The 22,608-nt window shown below is 37.3% G+C and overlaps 4 protein-coding genes across 5 annotated transcripts; 2 read left to right on the top strand and 2 right to left on the bottom strand.

The window, feature by feature from the left end:
- Nucleotides 1–36: 36 nt before the first annotated feature.
- Nucleotides 37–1,139, top strand: LOC145218266 (uncharacterized). Its single transcript, XM_080085677.1, has 4 exons — nucleotides 37–595; nucleotides 653–721; nucleotides 824–905; nucleotides 977–1,139. The coding sequence occupies exons 1-4, from the start codon at nucleotides 398–400 to the stop codon at nucleotides 1,021–1,023; spliced, it is 396 nt and encodes a 131-aa protein (XP_079941803.1). The 5' UTR covers nucleotides 37–397; the 3' UTR covers nucleotides 1,024–1,139.
- Nucleotides 1,140–1,177: 38 nt separating this feature from the next.
- On the top strand, nucleotides 1,178–2,608 carry LOC145218267 (uncharacterized). The gene is made up of 4 exons (XM_080085678.1): nucleotides 1,178–1,648; nucleotides 1,714–1,782; nucleotides 2,156–2,237; nucleotides 2,296–2,608. Exons 1-4 carry the CDS (start codon nucleotides 1,466–1,468, stop codon nucleotides 2,340–2,342), a joined length of 381 nt encoding a protein of 126 aa, XP_079941804.1. The 5' UTR covers nucleotides 1,178–1,465; the 3' UTR covers nucleotides 2,343–2,608.
- Nucleotides 2,609–2,654: 46 nt separating this feature from the next.
- LOC145218257 (N-terminal kinase-like protein) lies at nucleotides 2,655–11,111 on the bottom strand. Of its 2 annotated transcripts, XM_080085664.1 has the most exons (20): nucleotides 10,861–11,111; nucleotides 10,617–10,750; nucleotides 10,403–10,526; nucleotides 10,235–10,331; nucleotides 9,833–9,968; nucleotides 9,680–9,770; nucleotides 9,288–9,443; nucleotides 9,068–9,226; nucleotides 8,681–8,821; nucleotides 8,309–8,389; nucleotides 8,055–8,210; nucleotides 7,786–7,917; nucleotides 7,395–7,527; nucleotides 6,590–6,715; nucleotides 6,175–6,341; nucleotides 5,322–5,450; nucleotides 4,417–4,591; nucleotides 4,167–4,330; nucleotides 3,782–3,929; nucleotides 2,655–3,571 (listed from the first exon to the last, which is right to left on the bottom strand). In XM_080085664.1, the coding sequence occupies exons 1-20, from the start codon at nucleotides 10,975–10,977 to the stop codon at nucleotides 3,444–3,446; spliced, it is 2,694 nt and encodes an 897-aa protein (XP_079941790.1). In that variant the 5' UTR covers nucleotides 10,978–11,111; the 3' UTR covers nucleotides 2,655–3,443. The 2 variants fall into 2 exon arrangements, with proteins under 2 accessions (XP_079941790.1, XP_079941791.1); XM_080085665.1 differs by lacking the exon at nucleotides 5,322–5,450.
- Nucleotides 11,112–13,351: 2,240 nt separating this feature from the next.
- LOC145219912 (uncharacterized) lies at nucleotides 13,352–21,244 on the bottom strand. The gene is made up of 4 exons (XM_080087213.1): nucleotides 21,212–21,244; nucleotides 19,972–20,409; nucleotides 14,196–14,431; nucleotides 13,352–13,588 (listed from the first exon to the last, which is right to left on the bottom strand). The coding sequence occupies exons 2-4, from the start codon at nucleotides 20,363–20,365 to the stop codon at nucleotides 13,352–13,354; spliced, it is 867 nt and encodes a 288-aa protein (XP_079943339.1). The 5' UTR covers nucleotides 20,366–20,409; nucleotides 21,212–21,244.
- Between the last annotated feature and the right edge of the window lie 1,364 nt (nucleotides 21,245–22,608).

The raw sequence follows: 22,608 nt of genomic DNA, 5'->3' as shown, positions 1-22,608 counted from the left end.
GTTAACTTTATTTTGCTTGGTGAAAGGAAATGTACGAACACATTTGCATTGCTCCAATCACCAATCAGGCCGGAAGAGAATGACCAATGATTGAGGTCAAAATTGCTACCAAAACGACGCAAGTGCTGCAGCTACGTCGTTTTATTAAGCACTCATTCAAGTACAGTTTCAAAATAGCCTTTTCCGCCTTAGTTGTTGTTGGGGCTTTAACAAAATGTACAGTAAAAGAAAGTGACAGAGTTTGATATGCTTCTCCCTGAACGTTGTCCAGGCGTTGGTTGGGAGGGATGCTTTAGTTGACAAGTCAGTTTAGTGATAGGTAAACTTCTAGTCAATTATACCTGATCATCTAAGTCTTGCCCCTATTTCAAGCTTTTCTAGTTCAAAGACAGTAGAAATGTTTTTGTGTAAGCTTGTTATCGCCATTTGCGTGGTTGGTGTGGATTTGCTGCCTACCGATGCTGGATTGCTTGGGTCTCAAACCAGGTTTGATCCCAATAAGGACACAAATTTCCTTCCCTGGCAAAATATGTTGGACGAAAACAGCATATCGCTTCCGTTCAGACAGCACCAACTGCGTTGTTCCACTGAACAAGTATGTGCAATTAACGTATTTGGTGAAAAATAAGTAAATTGGCCTTCTCTAACACAGGTGGTCCAGGGAAATATGTTCCGATTTTACTACTCAAAAACCAGCACAACTTCAACAGGAACTACAAATGTAAGAATATAGAAAACTTATGGGAAATGTTTATTTCATTCGAATACATTTAATAAGTTATTGGATTTGCATTAAACACGCATCAATTGACTTGCTTCGTAGGAAAACTGCATAGACAAAGTTTGGATTCGGTCTTGGTTGCAAAAATCCATCACAGTTGACACCGAGTGCAACACAGACCAAGGTAAACAAAAATTTCGGCTACATAGATTGCTATTAGTTTTCTTATTACTTGTAAATGTTTTTTTTTTTCAGTTGCTGAAGGGTTGGACGACTGCAACGGACTTCCAGTTACCAGCTAATTCGTAAAGGACCGATATTGCATACTGGTGTTGCTTGTATGTTTTGAACAAATGATTTGTTTGTCAATTTTCCCGCCATTTTGGTAATCTCCCACAATAAAAAACATATCAGTCGATCTTTGCTTTTTGTCTACGCAAACGTGTTGGTAGTCATCGACGACAAGCAGCATGTTTATAATATACTGTTGAATATGGTGTTAAGAAAACCTTTACAGAAACGCTTGCATTGCCGATCTCAGAATATCTCCGCAAACTCGTGGACACCAACCACAAGCGCTATGTGTATGTGAAAAAAGTGGCTAATATTTACATATCTCTGCTGAATTTGATGCAGTTCACTATCTAGTAGAGGCGGCGGTTGTGGTTCACAGCTGTTTTGAGCCTAACCTGAGTTTCACACAGTCTTTAATACAAACTTTGGTTTAGGCATTAGCTATTAGAAATGATGCACAAGGTTGTCATTTGGATTTGTTGTTTGGTTGTTGGTTTGCTACCTAATGGTGGTGCAATGCTCGGATCTGAAGCCAGGTTTAACCCAACAAATTCACTGAGTTTCCAGTTGTTGATGGCCAAGGGCATATCATTTCCATTTCAGAAAAAACGATTGCTTTGTTCCACTAAACAGGTGAGAGCACGTTAACCGAGTCAAGTTAACCGAGTGACAAACATAAAAATCGAGTTTTTCTTCAGTTGGTCGAGGGATACTTGTTCCGAATGTACTACTCAAAAACCAGCACATCACCAACAGGGACTAAAACGGTATGTTTTAAAAAATACGGTTGTTTGGCCTCTTATCTAACATGTATCTTATTCGTGAAGGTTTGTACAGTAAAGCAAACTTAGCACAGCACCTAAGGCTTCATAATAGGAAGTAGCTGCAGCGCTTTTCTATAGCATCCCCCGATTGTGCCCTCGACTTTTTGACGCCCAAAGTTTAAACGCTGCGCCCAATTATTTCCGGCTTTGTGCGTTCTTGTCGCCATGTTTTCGATTACATAGGGAACTCAATTCAACTGACTATCTTTAAAAAATGTGTATATTACCGCAAAGTGCATTTAACATTTAACGGCACTAAGTTTTATGGTATGGATATGTGAAAGCGCACATCAATTCAACGCATTTTGTATTTCAGAAATATTGTTTGGACAAAATTTGGTTTCGGTCTTGGTTGACAAATGGTGTCGAAATTACCACAACGTGCAACACAGATAAAGGTAATTTTGCCTACACAGGTTGCTTTAGTTCTTTATTTTATAAAAACGCTCTTTTTAGTTGTTCAAGGGTTGAACTACTGCAAAGGACTTCCAGTTAGCAACTAATTCGTATCAATGGCTGATATAACATGCTACTTGCATATTTTAAACTGAAGGTTTGTTTGTTTCTTGACATGTGGTATTAAGAGCACATTCCAATTCAGTGTTGTGTCCGTATTGATTTCTGCGTTGCTTCCATCGGTTAAACTTTTTTAAACCAATTCATGCTTTCTGAAGCTTATCGGGATTTTTAAAACAAGCTTTAAAGAGGTTGTGTGTGTTCAGTGCTTGTTTTCTGGTCAAAATTGATTCTGCCCGAACACGAGGATTTGTATTAGAGAAACTTTTTCCTTCAAATGTAATCGAGTATTGTCAATCTGTAGCAAGTGACTAAGTGAGCCACTATGGCAATTTATTGCACGATAAAATATCATCAATACAAAAAAAAGTTGGGTTAGCTGTTCTCGAGTAAAGGGTTCGTTAAGGCCACCAGAAGCTTTAAACCATTTTCCAACAGCTTCACTAGAAGTTACCAAGGGCTGCTATGTTCGTTAATTCAAACGTTCTGAGGATAGTAAAAGGAGAATCACTGGTAAAGTGGATTTATCACAACCAAGATATTTCCAGGTTTGTTGTGTCTAAAATTGCGTCGAAACCTTCAGGATATGGAACGCACCTATTGTCTATCGAACTCCAGTGTGGTAAAACTAATATGACGCGAAAAGAAACCTCGGTGCACAGTACACGTTTGCGAGTCCAAACCGCAATTCTTCTACCGAACAAAACATATGTTGTAATATTTAAAACGAGTCAGGGTTATAAGTTAGCCAACATAACACATAGGGATTTTTTAATATTTTTTTCATGGGCTCAAAAGTCGGTACAATGGACATATGTTCTCGCAAGGACAGTTGACAATATTCAGATGTGATAAAGCAGCGAAGGTAACAGAAATAATGTTGTGTCTAATAGTGCACCAAAAACAACAACGCAAACTTGTTGTAAATAATATAAAAAGCAATACTAACAAAGGAGCGTACCCTGGCGCTGTCACTTGAATAAAAAAGCGGATATTTTATTCTTTTCTATTTCCGAACAATTGTTACCCCTGGAAGTGCTGCGACCCCTGCCATTTTGCAGAGTAAAATTTGACCTTTGACCACAGGGTCAGTCACATTTTCTGGCGCCCAGCTTCTTCGGGCCTGCTTTGGCTGATCTTTTTTCTTCCAGTTGCTTCTGTCTTTGTTTTCTTCTCTCCTCGCGTTCTTGCTTGGCCTTGTCAGCTTTTGAAACTCCTGAACCGGAAATGCGAGTATTACAAATATAAAAGAACGATACACCAATAATTAGACTTAGTCATGTAAATTAGGCTAGGGCGATTTTAAGGTGTGAATAAACGGTGGATGAGCCGGAATGAAAACTTATCTGTCTTTCTATCGCATGTGCTAAATTGAATTCTTTTTCTTGCTCCAAAGGACAACACATGCATAATTCTTTTTCCTTACCTTGATCATCGCCCCATGAGTTGTCATTCCAACTATCATCTTCCCAACCTGCATCAAAATCAGTGCTGGGCTTGGGTGATGTCTTTTTCACAGGCATCTTGTTCACAGGTTTTGTCTTGGCTTGGGAGCGATTCTTCTGACCCAAGGTCTAGGAAGTCAAACAAACATTGTGTAATTTATAATATCAACAACAACTGCATCTGTAATTTTGTAACAACTTCTCTAAAAGTACGGAGATTGAACGTTTATTTTCGAAGCACACCTTACACAGCAAAATTATTGTTTGTTAAGTATTGAACTAGGTCGAGTTACTTGTGACTTGATTTGAGTTCAAGTCACTCAGAAATTTATGTTAAACAACTTTCAGGTATCTGGCAGCACAAACCTTTTTCGGTTTGGGAGCAAATTCATTGAAAAAATCCTCTTCTGGATCCTTCTGTGCTTTGCTTTCAGTTTGATTCCAGTTGTAAGTGCTAGCTGGTGTTAAATCAGACTGCACTGTTTGGGCAGAAGACGTATTTGATGGCTTGTTGACACTTGGGGTGGGGTCTGTAATAATAGCAACCAAGTAATACACTAACCTATCAATTTGTGGAACAACAAAGACCCAAACATTTTCAAGTGTGGTTGCTTACCAAACCCTTCATCTTGCCAACCATTTGACCAATCATCTTCAGTCTTTTTGTCAGCTGATCCATTATTATCCTGTGAAGTTTCCAGTAAGTCAGCATCCCAACCTGAATTGCCCCAACCCCCATTGTCTCCATTGGTTTCCGTTTCATTGTCATCTTCATGTGATTGTGAGGTTTTCTGCAGTGCATGAGTGATTCATATGATTCAGAGAGCTTTAACAACAACAAACTATAGTTGTTTTGAAACTGAATGCAATAACAACTGTTGGTCTAGTCTAGTATTTGTGCATGTATTTGCACAGTTTACAGTTTTTTCAAGCTTTTGCTGTTGTTGAGAATGGTGTACAATTCATCTAAACCAATGAAAATGGTTATTGACATGACTGATTATGTGAATTGAACAAACCATAATGTGCACTCAACAAATTTGACACAAACATTCACATGCAAATTAAATAAATTACATGCCATGTGACCAGTGGTGGGATTCAAATTTTTGGTCAGCCGGTTCTATCACAAAAGTCATATTTTTCAGTCGGTTTTGTTATAAAAAGTCCATTGACAGTAACCAGTATTGCAAACCAGTTCAATGATCTCATAAATTTTGGTGAAACGGTTCTATAGAACCTGTGCGAACCGTCTAAATCCCACCACTGAGTGTGACACACCCACAATCTAAATCTACCACACAAACTAAAATTAAAACTTTACCACAACTAAAGCATGCAAAATGCCTTGGCGTATCTGATTTCAAATGATCTACATGAACATTGACAACCCACTTTTATTCCAACTTTTGGTAGAAGTTGATAAAGGTGCTTTAAGCCCTCCATGAACCACCAAGAGGGTTTTATGAAGTCTGCTTTATATCGGTGACATAACATTATCTTTTTTACAGTTCTGAATACCTGGGCATGTAAATCGTCCCAAATATTTTCTTCCATTTCTCTTAACTTTCTTGTGGTGATCAATTTGCCCCGATATGTCTTCCTTGGCTTGGCAACAGGCGGCAATTTGCCGATGTCGCTACCAAATTCCTGGAACACCGCCATGCATTCGTCATCATTACAAACAAGGTTGATTGCAATGCAAAGCATGCATTATTGTGACATGATAACATATGAAGTATTTGTATATTAAAGTGTACTGTTGAAATCCATACACTGTTCCATGATATAATCACACAAAAACAAACTAAAATTACATCTATTGGTGGGATTAATCATAAGATCTAAACTTGACATGCAAATGGAAATCCAGGGTTCCATTGTGTTCTATTTTACTATTTCTCATTTTGGTGGTAGTGGTGGTTTTAAAATAAGTAAGCAGTGCCAGTTTTAGTATTGTACTTTCTAACACAGCAAGTACAAACAATTCCGGTTTGTCACACAATTACTTTGCCAAGCTATGTTATGCAATTAACCAGACAATTTTTTATTTAGGATTTTAGATCTGTATGCAATTAAATGGATTAGGTGATGAACTGCATTTGTGTATGCATATAGTAAGGGGAACCAAAGAAAACTTGTGTGATTTATTAATTCTTATCCATATACCTGCAGAAAAACGGTATTGAGTGCATCAACAGTAAATATTGACTTTTAAATTGTGTACACAAAACATTTAATTACTGTCCAATGACTAACATAATTAATTTCCAAAAGTAACTCCTAATTGAACAAGTTAATACACCTGGTTACACTAATTGCACCATACACCACACCACAAGCAAACCAGAAGGACAAAGTGGTTCTCACTGACCTCTAAGCTATCCCAATCATCATTTTCATCCCAGCCATTATCATTTTCATCTTCATCCTCTTCATTTGTGTCTTCCACTTTTGGAGTGGGTTTCGGTGAGGTAACTGTATTATCAATAGGTTTTGATTGTGTTGCATCTGGTTTGTTATTCGCGTCTTTTGCAGGATCTGTGTATAAAGAATAAGTACCTCAACTACACTGTACCAAATACATTAAGTTTCAGGATGTCGTAATTTGAAGACAAGTTGTATTAAGGATAAGCAACACTTCTATCATGTTTTCAGCTGAAAGGTTAAGGTTTTGGGGTTGATTGCAACAACCTAAAACTTGACATACATTTACAGCCATTAAAATGCACCTTTAAGGGATCTGAAATTGTGCCTTACAAATAAAATGAACTACAAGATTTGCCTACCAGTAGGTTGTGGGGTAGCTGCTTTATTTGTGTATAATTTGGAAGTTAATGATGAAACTCCTGTCATCCAGCCAGCCCAACTTGCTGTGTTGGTAGCAGATGTGCCAACTGTGTTTGCTACTTGGTCTGGAAAAAATGTCTGGTATAAAAATCACAACATGGATACTGTATGTAATAGCTTTAACATTCAGGTGAAATAAGTTACAAATACTGTTGCATTAAGTTCACTTTAACATGTGTATATGGTAGGGATGTGCCAAAACTGCAAATGTTCTGTTTGGTCGAGCACCGAGCATCTAACTTTAGCGCTCGGTGCTCGGCCGAGCACGCTGGGTGCATTATGACGTCACAAAAAATCCCCTTTCCACGTTTAAGCTCTACAAGGTCTCTTACGTCACCGGCGGTGTTTTATTAAGCTGTACATGCCCTTTTAAGTACGCGTTTTTCCACCATCTAGTGCATTTGAAAAATCATTCGTTTTAGTTCATAGACACCCTTTAGAACACTAGTTACGTATGTTAGCAGGGCGTGAATATGCAAATTTAACGCTCGGGTCAGCTTGTAAAACTGCTCGGCCGAGCACCGAGCATTAAAAACAGCGATGCTCGGTACCGAGTACTCGGGTTCTGGCTCGGCTCGGCCCATCCCTAGTATATGGTATGGTCTTAGGGAGTTACACAGACTAAAATCAAACTTTAATGTAGCAAAATCCCAGACCAAAGTTAGGTTTGTACTGGACTAAAAAAAAATAAACAGACTGCAGTTTAGTGATTGTGGTCCAGTAGAATGGTTAGAAAAAGCCTACCCATTTTTAAAGCTTCTTCTGGATCATCTGAAGCAGTTTGAAGTTTGTCGATAAAAACTTTTATCGTCTTGAAAGCATTTTCTCTTACTTGTTTGTCAGGATCCACTGTCATTGCACAAAGAGCAGGAAGGGCCTTTGAACAATAGATTGTAAAATACTTGTTATAGGTATAAATGCAAAACTTCAGATTTTCAGTATCTCCAATGACTATTGCTATCATACAATGTTACAAACATAATTTTGTTCATGCAGTATTTTGGAGGTAATTGTTTTGTCATTGACATAAATAAGTGTTGTTTAGCATAAGTAGCCTTGAAAGAACAGAGAAAGTACAAATATATGACAGCAATTTTAAAATCTGTATGTGGCAAAAAGATGATACTGGACTTACCTTATAGGCACAATCTTTGGTAGTGAAGTACTGTATGTTGTTGCACATTGCAAGCACTCCAGCTGTTCGGGCTGCTGGGAAAGGATCTTTCATGGCTCTTGCAAATGCAGATGACACAACTTTTTGTCGCGTCTGTAAAAATAAGCTATGATAACCTAGTTCCAATACAAGTTCATGCAAGATAGCAATGTCATTTAATTATGTCCAAAATAACAAAGCAGATTAGATTTTGAAAAAGAATAAATTTTCAACAGTTTGTGAATACATACTGCTGGATTGAGATGCTGGGTTAGTTTTCCCAAACAGACAGTGGTGTTGGTTCTGATTGGTCCCTGGTCGTCACGAGATTGCAACCGAGCAAAGTGCTTCATCAGTTCATTGTTAAGATTGTTCTCATTGAGCTTGGGAGCCAGCAAAAACATGCCCTAAAATGTAAAGTATTTTTCTATTGCAGTTCAGCTTGTGGCAGTTTGTTCCTTATCAGAAAAAAAAAGTTTTCAAGAAAGGTTAAGCAAAAACCAACCTTCACAGACTGCTCACGAATTGCAGGATTTGTATCCATGAAGCCAGTGATCATGTTTGGAAAGACTTGGGAATTAACAACCTGTTAAAAAACGAAGTTTTTTGAATGCTGAAAGTATAGTCCTGAGGTGATGATTTTTGTGCAACTAAACACAGCATTGCAAAGTGCAAACTGCTGTGTTTAGCCACCAAATTACCCTTCATACTTAACTACTAAAGCTTTACTGTGTTTATCTGAACTATGTTCAATGAGCAGATACAAACAATGCCTTGATTAAAGTATATTCTGTTATTTCTTAAGCAAAACATCAAATAAACATAGTTACATGACCATCACAATGCAGTACAGTGTTAGTTGGCCAAACAGACTTACAGCAGGTTGCAGATGCTCTACAAACAAGGGCAGCTGCCGAAGAAGATGAATTCTAGTTGCACGATCAGTTGAAGTGAATAGTTTTACAACACATGGAACAATTTGGGCTTGATACTCTGTTGTGTCAAGATGCTTTCCAAGCTAACAAAAACATGGCATTATACTTTTGGGGTTACACATAGGCAAAGACAGGTTAACTGTTGTCATAGCAATGACTCAAGTCATACTCTAAGTGTATCCTCAGATGATAATATATACAAATGTACAAAAACAACTGCTAAGCTTGTCATAAAGCTAAGTCAAACTTGAACAAGTTTAAGATACAATTTGATTGTCATGTGTTATTCTTGTTTTACTATTTAGCATTGCATGACAATCAGCTCCTACTTTGAATAAGGGGGGAAGAACTGCAGGTCCTCCATTTCCGAACTGAAATGCATTTAAAAGCTGGGGAAGAATCTTGTGTTTACTGTATATGATTGGAAATTCGTCCAAATGCTTTGTTAGGTCAGTAAAGAATAGGGCTTGTTCATGAGGTTCTTTAATCTGAAACAAAAGGCATTTTTTACTTTGCGCAAAAACACATGCTTTGTTTGATCGGACAAACCTGGATTTCTTCGAGGAAAAGATTGGTTTGCACAAAGTGATTGCTCATAAAAGATCCCTGTACTTTGCAGCCTTCCAGGAATTTGTCAGGGTTAGGTCTTGATGTTGGGTTAGCAGACACTAGCTCACAGTAATTGCGAACAAGTGACTTTGGAATCTAGCAAAAACAATACAGAAAAATATACATATGGAAAGTCATTTTCTGCAGTTTGCAATTTATAAAGTGCATGGGTAGAGAACATACAAATAATTCAAGTCAATACAGATGATTCTGGCTATACATCTTGATAACAAACTACAGTTTAGGATTCATGATGAAATAAACAGAGTTTGCAATTAAGCGAAAAATAGGTGGCACGGACAGCTTTTTCACACAACATAAAAATAACATACCTTGCCAATAACTTTTAAGGATGAAGTTCTTGGTAGCCTTCCATTAAAAACTTCCCATATCAGACAGCCCAAGCCCCACATGTCAGAGGACCTACACAGAAATGCCACATATTTTACATACAAATACAGGTGGCATTGTTAAGTAGCTCTCACCATTTGGGGGCTTTTCTTTGTCTGCCAGATGACTGGCTCTTTTCTGGAGGATCATACTTTTCAAGGGCTGGGGCAGTTTTAATGGGAGGCATGTTGCTTCCCTCGCCTGTAGCTGGGTACATGTAATCAATTCCACCTGACAAATCAAAAGAATTGTATTACTATTTGCCTGTATACCAAAACTAATCTTCCATGAAATATATACTTAAACATATGTGCAAGATTAAGCTAACCAATACTGTTTCTTATGACACAAGCCCAAATTTGTTTTGAACAAAAAATTCTAAACCATGCTATAGGATTGTATCTAGAAATTTTAGGGTATAATTTAGGGCCTAGTGACATGGAAACAACAAAAGCAATATGAGAATGACAAGAAACAATATTTTAGGAAATTCATACCAAGCTTCCATTCCCCAGCAGAATCAACAAACATAGATGACATGCAAACATTATTATGGATCACATTTACGGAATTCAGAAGGAAGCTTAATCCTTTCTGCGAACACAAAAAATAATCTTTTAACTTGGATATAAAACTGAAAAGGTATTAATTGTTTTTCTACTTACCACTATTTGATGAAGTCCCCATGAAACTGCAAATTCATTAGTTTTGGATTCAATTTCTTTCAAGTGCACAGCCAATGGCATAACTGGCTCAGTAACAACGTATATGCATTTGTCTGTTTCCAAACTAAATTGTAAACAAATTGCCAAATGCTGTAGTTTAGAAGCGTTTATTCCAAAATTTGATGGTAATATACTACAAAATGTAATGTATTACCTGTCAATAAAGGTGAGTATATTCGGGTGTTTCAAAGTTTTAAGCCTCTTTACTGATGCCTGAGCAGTTTGCTTGGCAGTTTCACTATTTGCTGATACATCAAACAGGAATACTGACACTGGTTGACCATTGCTCTGTAATTCATTGTTAAACAGTTGTTCATTCCATTTTACATACTCAGTTCTTAGTCAAGACTTTAAACCTGAACCAAGCATTTTGTATATTTCCTTTTATCAACCCTTACCTTCTGTTTTCCGGCATGCATTGTCCATATGCTGTGGTCGGCATCAAGGCCTTCAACCTTCTCACCAACTTCATAGGGAAATCCTTTTGCAGGATCTCGCGAAAAGAACGACCACATTTGTTTAATCAGCTATGCTTTGTTGCAAAGCACACTTAAGAAACAGTAAATGGTTATAAAACAGCAATACAACAAATAGTGATTGCAACAACTGCAGGCTCCTATACTTTTTGAAGCTGTCAACAAAAGTAAAGAAGAATGGCATTGTATTTTGACCGGTACTTTATTGATTGTTGCCTCATATGCCCACTAAAAATGGCAACATATAGTGGGTATCAAGGTATGTATTACAACCTATGTTTAACATGCCATCTCTAAAACTACATTTTATCACTTAAAACTGGAAATAACAAAAACAAAACACAGTCCCTTAAACCAGACTGAAAAGTCATTCCTGTTACGCATCGCTGATTTTTGACCTGCCAGCTGATGCATGATGACGTCACGTTGTTGATGTGGCCTGAAATTTCGTTTGGCGTTTTTTTATGCATCCACACTAATTTTCTTGTTAATAAATAAACACGAAAATAAAACACTGTAAATTTTACTTGTTACTGCATTCTTATTCTTCCAAACTGAACATTTACATCAAATTATTTTTAACAACGGGAAAAACCCTACAATGATTACGTTTTGTTTTTGTGGTTGATTCAAAGACATATAAATGGTCACATAGCGTTCAAATTCTGATATATTACGGGTTAAATGCAATGGTGCAACATGTATTCTATTTATTGTCAATTCAATATGTGCTTTTGCAGAGAAAATTCCCTACTTTTGTCTTGACTGCCCCTTTTCATAACGTTTACGATACGTCTTTGTAGGTAACTGTAACTGTCTCTATTATAACCAGCAGTAGCTAAACCTTAAAGATGTCATTTGGTTGCTATGCTGAGCATGTAATTGATCGGTTAGACTCAAGCATGACAAGGATTACTCTGGAATCAGTTGCACAACAGCTACAGTGTTTGAGCAGTACTTTTTTTCAATTGAAGAAAGGAACTCGAGATATTAAAATGACTGCGTTACTACAAGCACAACAAAAAGAAACGTTAGCGCAACTTTTTTTAGGTCGCTTATTGTGGCAATGACTGAAAGCAATATCACAGTTTGAATTTTCTTGAGATGTTTTGCACTTTACAAAGCATATGAAGCAGTGGCAGAAATTGTCATTTTTTGATTCGGATTTAAACTTTTCTTCGACCTTCGAACACAAGCAAAAAGGAAAACGGAAAGCAAAGCAAAGCCAATCGACACAGCAAAGTGCTGCAATTACAAGCAGTGGGGCAAAATGCCAACAAACAGACAACACAGGTCAGACGTAGCAATATCCTATTCGATGTGCCGCCAAGTTTTTGTGTACTTTGGGGTTTATCGTATTTGTGTGTTGGAAGTACGGCCATTAAGCCCATGTAGTGATAAAACCAAAAATGTTCTTTTGCATGAAATATGTCAGATTACTATTACTGTTAGCACTTGGTGAAAAATACAACAACGTTATAGAAACTATAGTAGAATGCTGATACTTGCAATTTTCGCGATATTGGATTGTCAAAAGCACAGAAAAATCGAAAAGGGTCCTGCAGTGTTATTCTCATTAATACATGAAATACACAATACAAGACAGTGGTGAGATTTAGCCGGTTCGCACCGGTTCTATAGAACCTATAGAACCGTCTCACAAAATTTTATGACATCAGCGAACCGCTTAGCATTACTGGTTACTGTCAATGGACTTTTAGTAACAGAGCCGGCGGGAAAATGTGACTTTTGAGATAGAACCGGCTGACAAAAAATTTGATTCCCACCACTGATACAAGTGTGCATACATTACACCAAATATTTTTGACATTTACGCTCGACCTTAACTACCATGAATAAGTTTAACATGTGCAAATACGTCAACTGTTGCAATATGGCTGAAAAAGGTTCTGTTGCAATAGCAAAGTATGGTTGCTTGTAAACTGAACTTGTTTTCAAATTCGGCAAATGCAATATTTCTCTAAACCTTCAAGGTAAAATACGAAAATACCACACAAAATTTATGCCGCTGGGGTGCGCTAAAGACCTGCTGAAATTGAAAATTGTAGACACATGTAAAGTGATTGTAGTTTGAAAAGTTGTGACAGTTTAATACAGACCAAACACTTACACTTTTTTCAGGTCTTAAGTTATAATGATTTTTACAGCAAAAATGTTTAAAAGAGTATTGAATGTTCAATTTGTATTTTATAGATTTTTACAATCTGAACACGAGCCAAAAATATAGATTAAAACACTATACAATTTGTACCGTGAGCTTGCTTATCAGTAGAAAGTAATAGTTGAAATACTGTATTAACTCTCTAACCTCGCCTAGGGTTTACCAATTGCATTTTAAATACAAACTCAAGAACATGAAAAAATACAACAAAGTATACTGCCCATCACCGTCTTAATACTTAAGTTTCACATCGTGTCCATTCATAACCCTGTCCCTGGGAGGGGTAACAAGTGGAGAAAAATTTTGACGTGGATCAAAATGCAAAGGGGGCGTGGTTAAGGCGTGGTCTTTGTGCTGGAGTTGATCCATACCATGAGTAGCAACCATATCACTTTCTGTCTTCACAATATGGGGCTCCACATGTCCGTTGTGTACAAGATGATGCGGGTGTTGCTGTTGTTGTTGTTGCTGTTGTTAAAAAGGAGCAATTTTGTTGTATATGGACCAATCAAAAAAAGGATCAATGCTATTGCTTAAACATTTGTTGGCTTTTCTGGTCAAACACAGCAAATCGACATTTTTTGGTAAAATCTGTATCTATTTGGGGATGGTAGAACAAAGCAAACGATTTACTGCTAAAACTACATGGTTAGTAATCATTCACGTTTTTTTGCGATTCTGACAGCTTTTAATAAATTTACCAACTTCAGAAAGTAGGCAGAATATATGGTGATTTCGTAAATCAAACGTACAATTTAGGGAATTACTGTAGAATACTTTCCTAACACACAGTGAACTCAAATTGTGTTTAATTCAGAAAGAGGACTCGCAACAACTTCTTTGACATCTATTTGCAGTAGTATTTTGTTTTTGCTAAACTAGTTTGAGTATTTACTTATTTTTTGGTGTAAATAGGTTATTTACTTTCAAAACAGCAGTTTAAAATCTATTTACAAATAACAACCTTACATTCTTTTTTTTTGGTTGCTGACAGTTAGGTTGCTGAACATCTTTTGGGTTGTTTTCTTAAATTGTTTCTTAAACAGCAATTTAATGAAGCAATCAAGTTACTTACTTGGTCTTTTTGTTCCCGAAGTTTCAGCTTTTTATCTTTTACCCTTCTATTCTGGAACCAGATTTTGACTTGGCGGTCTGTGAGATGCAGATCTTTGGCTATGCTCTCTCGTTTCTGTCTTGTGATAAAGTTGTTGGCCCGATATTCCCTTTCCAGGCTGCTAATTTGTGATTTGCTGTACGGCTGGCGTTTCTTACGTGAATGATGTTGCGATGCTGGGTGGTGGTGTCCGATGGCTGTATGAAGTATAATGGTCTTAATTAATGACAGTTCATACAGATTGATTGCTTAGAACAGGGGTCGGTAGCCTTTTAACCTTTTTTTGTACTGTGGACCGTTTTTGAAACTGAAGTTTTATAGCGGATCGGCATTCAAAAACTACAAATAACTTATTCAGCGATACAAGCGCCTAAATTAGTTTATCATTTCCCGGGATACGCGGCAAAATGTTTTAAATTTAACCTGAAAAACTATACGGCCCGGTAACGAACTCCTCGCGGACCGGCGGTTGCCGACCACTGGCTTAGAAGAGACATCGAACATTGAGACATTGAATTTATTATAAATGCGGAGACTGTAAAATGCTGAGAAATGTCATCAAAACTGAATTAAGTTTCGAAAATAGATTTACTACACTTTATGCCGAGCGTACAGTCACGTTGTTTTTGTGGGTGAGATATATGACGCTTATTTTTTATAGCTGTGAGGTTTGTAACGGTTTATCTTTTGTAGCGGGGAAAGAAAATAGTTCAGGAAACTGGGATTAAGAAATAACAAATGCTTTTTGAAAGTACAAAAGGGTGGCTGAGAAGTTGTTTGTGTTTTCTACCGTTGAAAATCGCCCCGTTACATGGACACACACAACATACACTGTATAAATTTAAAAATATATTTGGACCTCTTCAAAAACGCTGCTAAAAGGTTAACACATTATAGTACGAACATCAAATCCAGTCAAACACTGCTTTACAGCAAAACGCAACACTAATACCAACGTTCAAGTAAGAGTCGCCAATTTGCGCGCGGTTCGACAAGGGACTTTTTGCGTAACGCATCAGTCTTTCGGCAAAATGGCCGATGACGCGAAAAACGCGCGCGAGTCAAAGGCCAAGACTTCGACAGGCCAATTTACGATGTCACAACCGCAAAAGCTTCAACGGAGCCTGGCGCCGCGTGTATTCGGGACCTGAACTCGGCTCCCTTTCCGTCTAGGCCCTTTTGCTCGTAAAATAGCAAACTCAAGACGCCATTATCAAATATTGATGCTTTTCTAACGTTGCAGGCCCCCATATGCGCTATGCGCCCCTTTATTTGACCAATTGTATATCCAAAGCGTATAACCGTTATAGGATTTTTGTTATGCGTTGTGCTGGTTAATGGTTTTGGCGCCAGCGTATACATGACACGATCAATCTTTTTGCAGCATGAAATTGCATATTAAAGCCTTGCCTGCTCTGGACCTTGCGTAGAAAACTACATGCCACAACTAGGATGTCTAAACCTTTTAGCAGTACTTTGCCATATGAGTGCGTAAGAGTCCAATGTAGGCAAAAACGAAGAAAAACTGATTTCACCAAGTTTTTTTGAACAGGACCATTATATTATGTTGCAACATTGCTAAATTTCTCCTTTCTCAAATTTGCAGCATTCAAAGTCATTTCCTAATGTGATATACGTTACGTAAGTATACACCATGTCGCATTTTCCAATTTAGGACAACTAAATCAATAAATCGTCGCTGCAAATATCATACTTTTTGACATTTTGCGCGTACTTTTCGTGTCTGCAAAAAGAAACTCCCATTTTCAGAGGCCCATGACAGATTTAGACCCATGAAGTACTCGCTCATGTGTATCACAAGACGTTACAATGCTTTGGACTATATGTTGAGTGCAAGAACACGCAACATGTACTTTGCCTAACCTTTGTAGCAAATGTTTGGCGAATCAAAATTTATATGTACTGAGTACGAAATGACCATTTTTGGGACCCACAAAATTCGTTATTTTTTATGCCGATTTTGGCATGACTATTGCACAGAATTTGTCAATTGCGAAAAATCTGGGACACGTTTACCTAGTTCAAACATAACCTTTTTCTTTATGAGTAATGCTAGCAAATGTTTACATAAAAAAACATTATTTATGTCCAGCATTCTGGCATTTATTGTAGTTTTGTTTTCCTAAACAGTGGCTTTGCTGTAATGATTTGACATGAAAATTCCTATTTACTTATTTTAGTTTTATTCTGACTTATTTTGCTGATTAAAGCAAAATAAATGCTCCTAAAAAATCACCAAGCAAAGAATGACTACGCAAACGTAAGAACGTTTCGAAGTGTAAAGATGTGAAAAGGACACGCATGTTGCATCATGTTAAACGCACCGCCAATCTATTTCCGTTTCTCGATTCCAGGAACGTTTTCAATGGGATTCCAGAATTCGACAAGCTGGATAATCCTAATAAAACGGAAGAAGAATTTCGTTGGCTGGAAGCCATTCAAATTGCGCAGATCTCTTTTCATAAATTACCGCAGGTTTGTAATTGAGGACTTTAGGAGCGTTTTACTACCAGACGGCAAAATGCTACCAAATGCTGAACAATGGGCCCCATATTGTATCCCGCTGTGCAAATAGAGTGAAAACGCACACACGGGGACCCATAGCGCAGTAAAATCAAAAGATCAGAGGAGATTTTTCACCTGCAATACTGACATGACCCAGGCCAGGCCTCGTTACTAGCATAATAAAATTCGGTATTTTTTCGAAGGCAAACATTACACGAACAGCCATTACAAACGGCTTTGGCACTGCTCCACGCTTTCCATACGTGTACATCAGTTGCCCAAATCCGCCATATTTTTATCACCAGCCCTAATAAAAAAGAAAGGCGCAACTTTTCATGTGGTATGTAGGTACCAAGTTTTATGCTATAATTTATATTAAAAGCATTGGGGCCAATAAAATTCAGTTTGATAGAGCTTGCCGCTTTCTGCTGTTTGACTAGCAAATCGGTTAACTGGTTTACTTAACGCTTTACGAGTTTTTCTTGAACGCTGTCAGGTAATTAAATGATTGATCTTTCCGCTTCTAATGTCCCCAACTGACGTCGACAGTCGCAACATCCGCCATTTTTATTCACGTGACAAACTTCCATTTATCTGCGTCACCACGATTCAGAACGAAAACTATTTTAATGTTGGAAAAAAAATCCCTTCAAACATAAAGTCAAATATTACTCGGCCAATAGTATGTTAAAAATCGTGTAGACTTCAAAGACCAAAAACCAACCATTAAACTAACGTTTAAGAGAATTTTATGTGATTAACGCTTGTTTGTTTGCAAGCACTTAAAATTGTTCTGCAGTTAAAACATTTGTTTTTGAGTAAACATTTTAAATTAACTACGGCAGCCATTTTGTTTTTTGCTTCCGTAGAAAGAAGTTGTCTCACACCTAAATTTAAAATGGTTTTCAACAAAATTTCCAGCAGGACAAACATATTTATAAAAATAGAAATAAAGATTTAAAACTACATTCATTCGTACTTAACATAGCATTTGAGGTCATTACGGGTTACTCCAATACATCATCGACTACCAATGGGATACACTAGGTGGTCTGTAGGTCGTATAGCGCCCACACAAAGTAAGTCATAGCTCAGAATTGAGCCTCAAAACTGAAAAATTTGAATTTGCGTCGAAGCATTTTGATCCATTGGCCTGATCGAGCCAATTACACACACATTATACGTCGACGGGCAAACACAATTTTGGTCGGCGCCGTTGTTCAAGCCACGACCCTTCAGTTGACCACCAAGGGTTGGAACCACGGTAAAACGATACCCCAAGGCCCGCGCAGCCATTTAACCGGTCGACCGATCGCACACTGTCGAACACCAATTACAGTTGCCCAGTGCAAACAGTGCCATGTTGCTGGTAACAGTTATCTACCAATAAAACCCTACCGACACCTTAATGTCTGTAGGTGATCAGTTACGCCTCCAACATAGACAATTTCACATCAGCTCGAATGGGGGTGTTAATTTGCGTTGGTGTCGTATTGAGCGCGGCAAGGCGTTTTGGCACATGAATTATAACTACCTTCATGGGGGGTCGGCAAATTTTCTTGTCAAGTAGTGATACATTACTCGTGATGTTGAAACAGGGTTTTAGGTGTGAGCGCCATTTGCCAACATTTTAATTTATGCCAAGTCAAGCTATTAGAAAGGCTACATTGCGTTTTTGGGGTCAACCGTTGTATCAGCATCGCATCGTTGGCAACACAGTTTCACCCAATAACAACTGCATGTATTTTCCCAATTTTTAGCTGAAAATTTGTCATTTTCTGATATGTTTTGGGTAGCATATTCTTTTGTGTTTCATTACAACCAAACCATGCCCTTCTGCAGAATCATACTCTTTTACAGAACACACAAACACGGCTTTTAATTTAGTAGAGATTAAAAGTAAGTGCTTCAAATCAAAATTGAATTGTCCCAAATCTATTTTAGAAAAACTTATTTTTCATCTCTTCAAATAATTAAAGAAGCCATTTGCATTATTTATGAACTTTACCTATAATTTAACAAAATTGGGTTGACACCAAATGACCAATTCCATTTTTTTAGTAATATTTATACTATTCAACAAAAGTGTTATGCACTGAAAAGTACGCACGTTTTCGTTCTGTTCTTTAACTTTTAGATAGGCTTGTAGCAAACTAGCAAACAGCAACTAAAATTGTAGACTATCTCATACAGCCTGCTCATAGACATAAAATTCCAAAAAGCTTTTAACAAGGCTAGAAATATCGCCGAAACGAAAAACAAACCTATAAACCTAGGAAAATTCAGTACAAAACCAAGCATACTTTATGGTACAATATCACCAAACAATTTATGACAAAGTCTTATGCCTGTTTCTCATACTGACACTTCATACAAACCTTAAACTTTAAAGCTACATTATTGTTTAAACCTATGTAGAAAACTATATTGAAGCTACCTCAAAAATAGACTTTCAGGCCTAAGAAGTTATTGTCTATGTTTTAGATTTGACAGCGTGTGTTTTATGCCTGCGGAGACTCGCAAAAAGCTGTTTATGGGCGAAATTTTTGTGCCATCGCAAAACTTCACTACACAGATACGAGAGACGATTTTACAATTCGTCGCATCGGTTCGCTTTTCGTATAAAACATGTAAATCCCACCGTAAATGGTCAAGCGGCTTAAATTTTGTAGAGAATTTAACAGCACAGTATATTTCCGAATATGAAATAGACTTTTATACGCTCCTTTATTGTGACAGTGTGGGAACCTAGTCTCTGTGAAATAGAGACATTACCCACGTTATCGCTAAAGTATTACTAAAATTACAACGCAGGTATAAAGATTTTTTGACATATTTTATCTAGTAGTTGAAGGCGAAAACTGTCCGAAATATATTAGATTCAAATTTTTTAAAGCGATATGAAGGATTTGTTATTCAGTTTAGGAAGTAAGAACAGTCTGATTTGCTAAAATCACAGAACACAATTTTTTGACTTTTGTTTGTAATTTTAATGAGTTAAAAATGTAATTCTCAAAGATGTTTAGGTGTGGGTGCCATTTACCAACATCTTAATCATGTGGATGTTGTGGTTATATGTGCCCATGACATCACTGAAATATGAAGAATTTGTTAAGTCAGCTTGTGAAGTAGGAAAGGCCTGTTTTGCTAGACTACTTAACATTATTTTGACTATTTCTCGTAATTTCAAAAAAATTCAAATTGTTCAAACCCTCACTGCTTCTGTCCATGTTGAACATAATCGTTGGAAAATTCATTGGCCCCAGCTGGGTGTTGGGGTCTCCTACTCCGCCACCCCCTGGAGCAAACGGGGTACTTGGGTGATGAAAACTGTGGGGCATCATTGCCGAAGCGCCCCCAGAGTTACCCCCACCGACTGGATGATAATGGGTGTACTGCCCCGGGTGAAGGTTGTACATAGAGCCTGGATTGGTGGATTGGTTAGCGGCCACCATTTGACTTGCTTGACCAGCGGTTCCGAAATGAAGGAATGAGCTCGGTGGCGATTGGCCGATAGGATGGGCCCCATGGGGCGCATACCAGCTTGAGTAATGTCGATGTGGGGGCAAAACACAGGCTGCTGTGCCCTGAACCGTTGCTTCCATGCTTGTGTGGTTCGCGTCGTTCCTCGTTCAAAAATATTTCGATCCTTCAAATAAAGTTTATATTTGAAATTACCCGTATATTTATTAACAACAATCAATTATAGCGTCCTTGACTTGTAATGAAAAAAGAATGCATTTCGCTAAAATTCAGGCACCATTAGCATGAAGACAATCAGACAAATCTTAGATGCTAAGAGAATGCTTAAAAAGTTAGGCATGACCATTAATGGTGTTTCACTACCTATATCTACTCATTATCAAAAGTATGTTTAAATAATTCTTTAAAGAGTTTTAAACAAACATCTCGAAGTATCAGAATATTAAAAAAAGGCCCCAGCGCTCCTCGAGATCGAGAAAAAAACAATGCAACAAACAACCAAAGAAACATCTTTTTTTAAATTTAAATAATAGGCTTAGAACATAATTGGTTTTCATTTTATGAACGAAACCAGTTTCTGTTGGAAAGGAGTGTAGTCAACATGATTTCAAACTAAGCATGGACTTATATATTTTACAGTCACGTTACATTTTGTCTTGGACACTGCTGTGCAGCCAACTATACCAAACATTTGTTTCATGCAAACTGCAATGTCTAATCGTACAAAATGTTAGTATGGGTTTGTGATAGAAAATGTGACTTCTATCAAAAGATACAGATGTATTGAAAAACGTGAATCTGCAATAATATAAAATAAAAAAACCGTGTATATATAAATTTTATTGTTTTAAGTCCTAAATAAATTATGTTTAGCAAATTTTTTTAACACTAGCTTAAATTATATTGTTTTGTTTCAAGATGTTTATTGACACTTTAAATTGGCCATAAAAAGCACAAAATATTCTCACCTAAATTCTTGAACCAATATAAAAGTTACCCGACGATTTTTTACTGCAAGAATGTACTAGAAGCTAAACCAAGACTGTGTAGCAAAACCACGTCACAAATTTTATACTCTGTAAAACATATTTTAAGCGGACATAAAATTTGTATATACGACCTTCCTTGTTAAATTAATCGTGTTATATGCCAAGCTCTATATTGAAATAGTAGTACGCCAGGCCTATTGACGGCGTTATAGTTTTTACTGTCGATTTTGCTGCTTATGTACATCACACTGCAGTGCATACCTACACCTCACCGTCAATTCGAAATTATATTTATTTTTCTTGTGCGCTTAGTTTAACCTTTTTTCGTGTAAACTTAAATGTGCAACATATGTCTACTCATAAGAACACTGTTTACATATTTGTTTATTTAATTGATGATACTTTTATTCACATAAAGCGTTTGCTGCGAAACGTTTAGTAATTTACAACAAAAGAATATCGCTTTTTAATGTAAGATAGGCTAATCAAGTTTTCAATCGAAATAAGTTCACTGTATGTCTTCTTATATACTGATGTGAAAAAACAGTAAACCTGCCCAACTAACTTGAAAAACGATTTTCGAAACTCTGCCTCATACGCACAACCTAATAACTAAGCTTTTTCGTGGACTGGAACAGTAGCCGGTTTAGATGTAGCACAGGTAGCTTCTTTGTAAACAGCACAAGTGCGATGAAGCTTTGGCTGTTAGCGGCCCCCTTTCGACTTTACGACTCGGGCGAGAGGCTACGCTTTAACGATATTTTTACGGTTTCCTGTGATCAACCTCTATACGTTCGCAAGCGATGCACAAAGCACCCCCGGACCAAACAGGAACTAAATATCAAACATACAGGCAATGCAAGAATCTAACTACGCCTTTGAGCAGTTTTATTCTTATAATCTGAATTTTCGAGGTAACTCCAAAACTGCACAAAATGAAATGTGATTTAAACATGAAAACATTTCCAAACAGCTAACAAAGCATTGTCTACAGGACTTGCTTTAATAAATTGCTGACTTCCTAAACTTAACGTTTTCATCAGTAAGTGATCCTCATGTTTTGCTCAATAAGACTTGTAATGGCGACCTTGGCTTGAAATAAGATGCTACTACATATCCTTAACCTTGCTGTTAAACTTAAGGGTCTTTATTGCCTTGCATTGACGGCTGCTTCTTGTAACCTGACTTTCAAGCAGCCTTAAGGCTGTGTTCAATTTGCCGAAAAAACAGCGCCCCTCTTTAATTTGTCTCTTTTGTGGCAATAAAACTCATACGGTACCCCATAACCTTTGGCAACCCTGTTACTCGCGTTTTTATCGCCATGTGGTCACACAGTAGCTAAGTGACTTATTGCGTGACGCGATATTAAGGCAAAA

The sequence above is a fragment of the Phallusia mammillata genome, chromosome 3 (genome assembly GCF_965637545.1).
Source record: "Phallusia mammillata chromosome 3, kaPhaMamm4.hap1.1, whole genome shotgun sequence".
NCBI lineage: Eukaryota > Metazoa > Chordata > Ascidiacea > Phlebobranchia > Ascidiidae > Phallusia > Phallusia mammillata.
The sequence above is the reverse complement of the archived record's forward strand: the minus strand, read 5'-3'. Positions and strand labels throughout refer to the sequence as shown.

Coding starts and splice junctions, on each gene's coding strand:
- LOC145218267 (XM_080085678.1), top strand. CDS start 1,466: ATGATGCACAAGGTTGTCATTTGGATTTGTTGTTTGGTTGTTGGTTTG. Junction 1,783..2,155: donor CACCAACAGGGACTAAAACG/GTATGTTTTAAA, acceptor TTTGTATTTCAG/AAATATTGTTTGGACAAAAT. Junction 2,238..2,295: donor AACGTGCAACACAGATAAAG/GTAATTTTGCCT, acceptor CGCTCTTTTTAG/TTGTTCAAGGGTTGAACTAC.
- LOC145219912 (XM_080087213.1), bottom strand. CDS start 20,365: ATGGAAGCAACGGTTCAGGGCACAGCAGCCTGTGTTTTGCCCCCACAT. Junction 14,432..19,971: donor CATGGACAGAAGCAGTGAGG/GTTTGAACAATT, acceptor TACTTCATACAG/CCATCGGACACCACCACCCA. Junction 13,589..14,195: donor TTCGGGAACAAAAAGACCAA/GTAAGTAACTTG, acceptor TTTTAACAACAG/CAACAACAACAACAGCAACA.
- LOC145218266 (XM_080085677.1), top strand. CDS start 398: ATGTTTTTGTGTAAGCTTGTTATCGCCATTTGCGTGGTTGGTGTGGAT. Junction 596..652: donor TGCGTTGTTCCACTGAACAA/GTATGTGCAATT, acceptor TCTCTAACACAG/GTGGTCCAGGGAAATATGTT. Junction 906..976: donor CGAGTGCAACACAGACCAAG/GTAAACAAAAAT, acceptor TTTTTTTTTCAG/TTGCTGAAGGGTTGGACGAC.
- LOC145218257 (XM_080085664.1), bottom strand. CDS start 10,977: ATGTGGTCGTTCTTTTCGCGAGATCCTGCAAAAGGATTTCCCTATGAA. Junction 9,771..9,832: donor CAAAGAAAAGCCCCCAAATG/GTGAGAGCTACT, acceptor ATTTCTGTGTAG/GTCCTCTGACATGTGGGGCT. Junction 6,342..6,589: donor AGCTACCCCACAACCTACTG/GTAGGCAAATCT, acceptor CTTTATACACAG/ATCCTGCAAAAGACGCGAAT.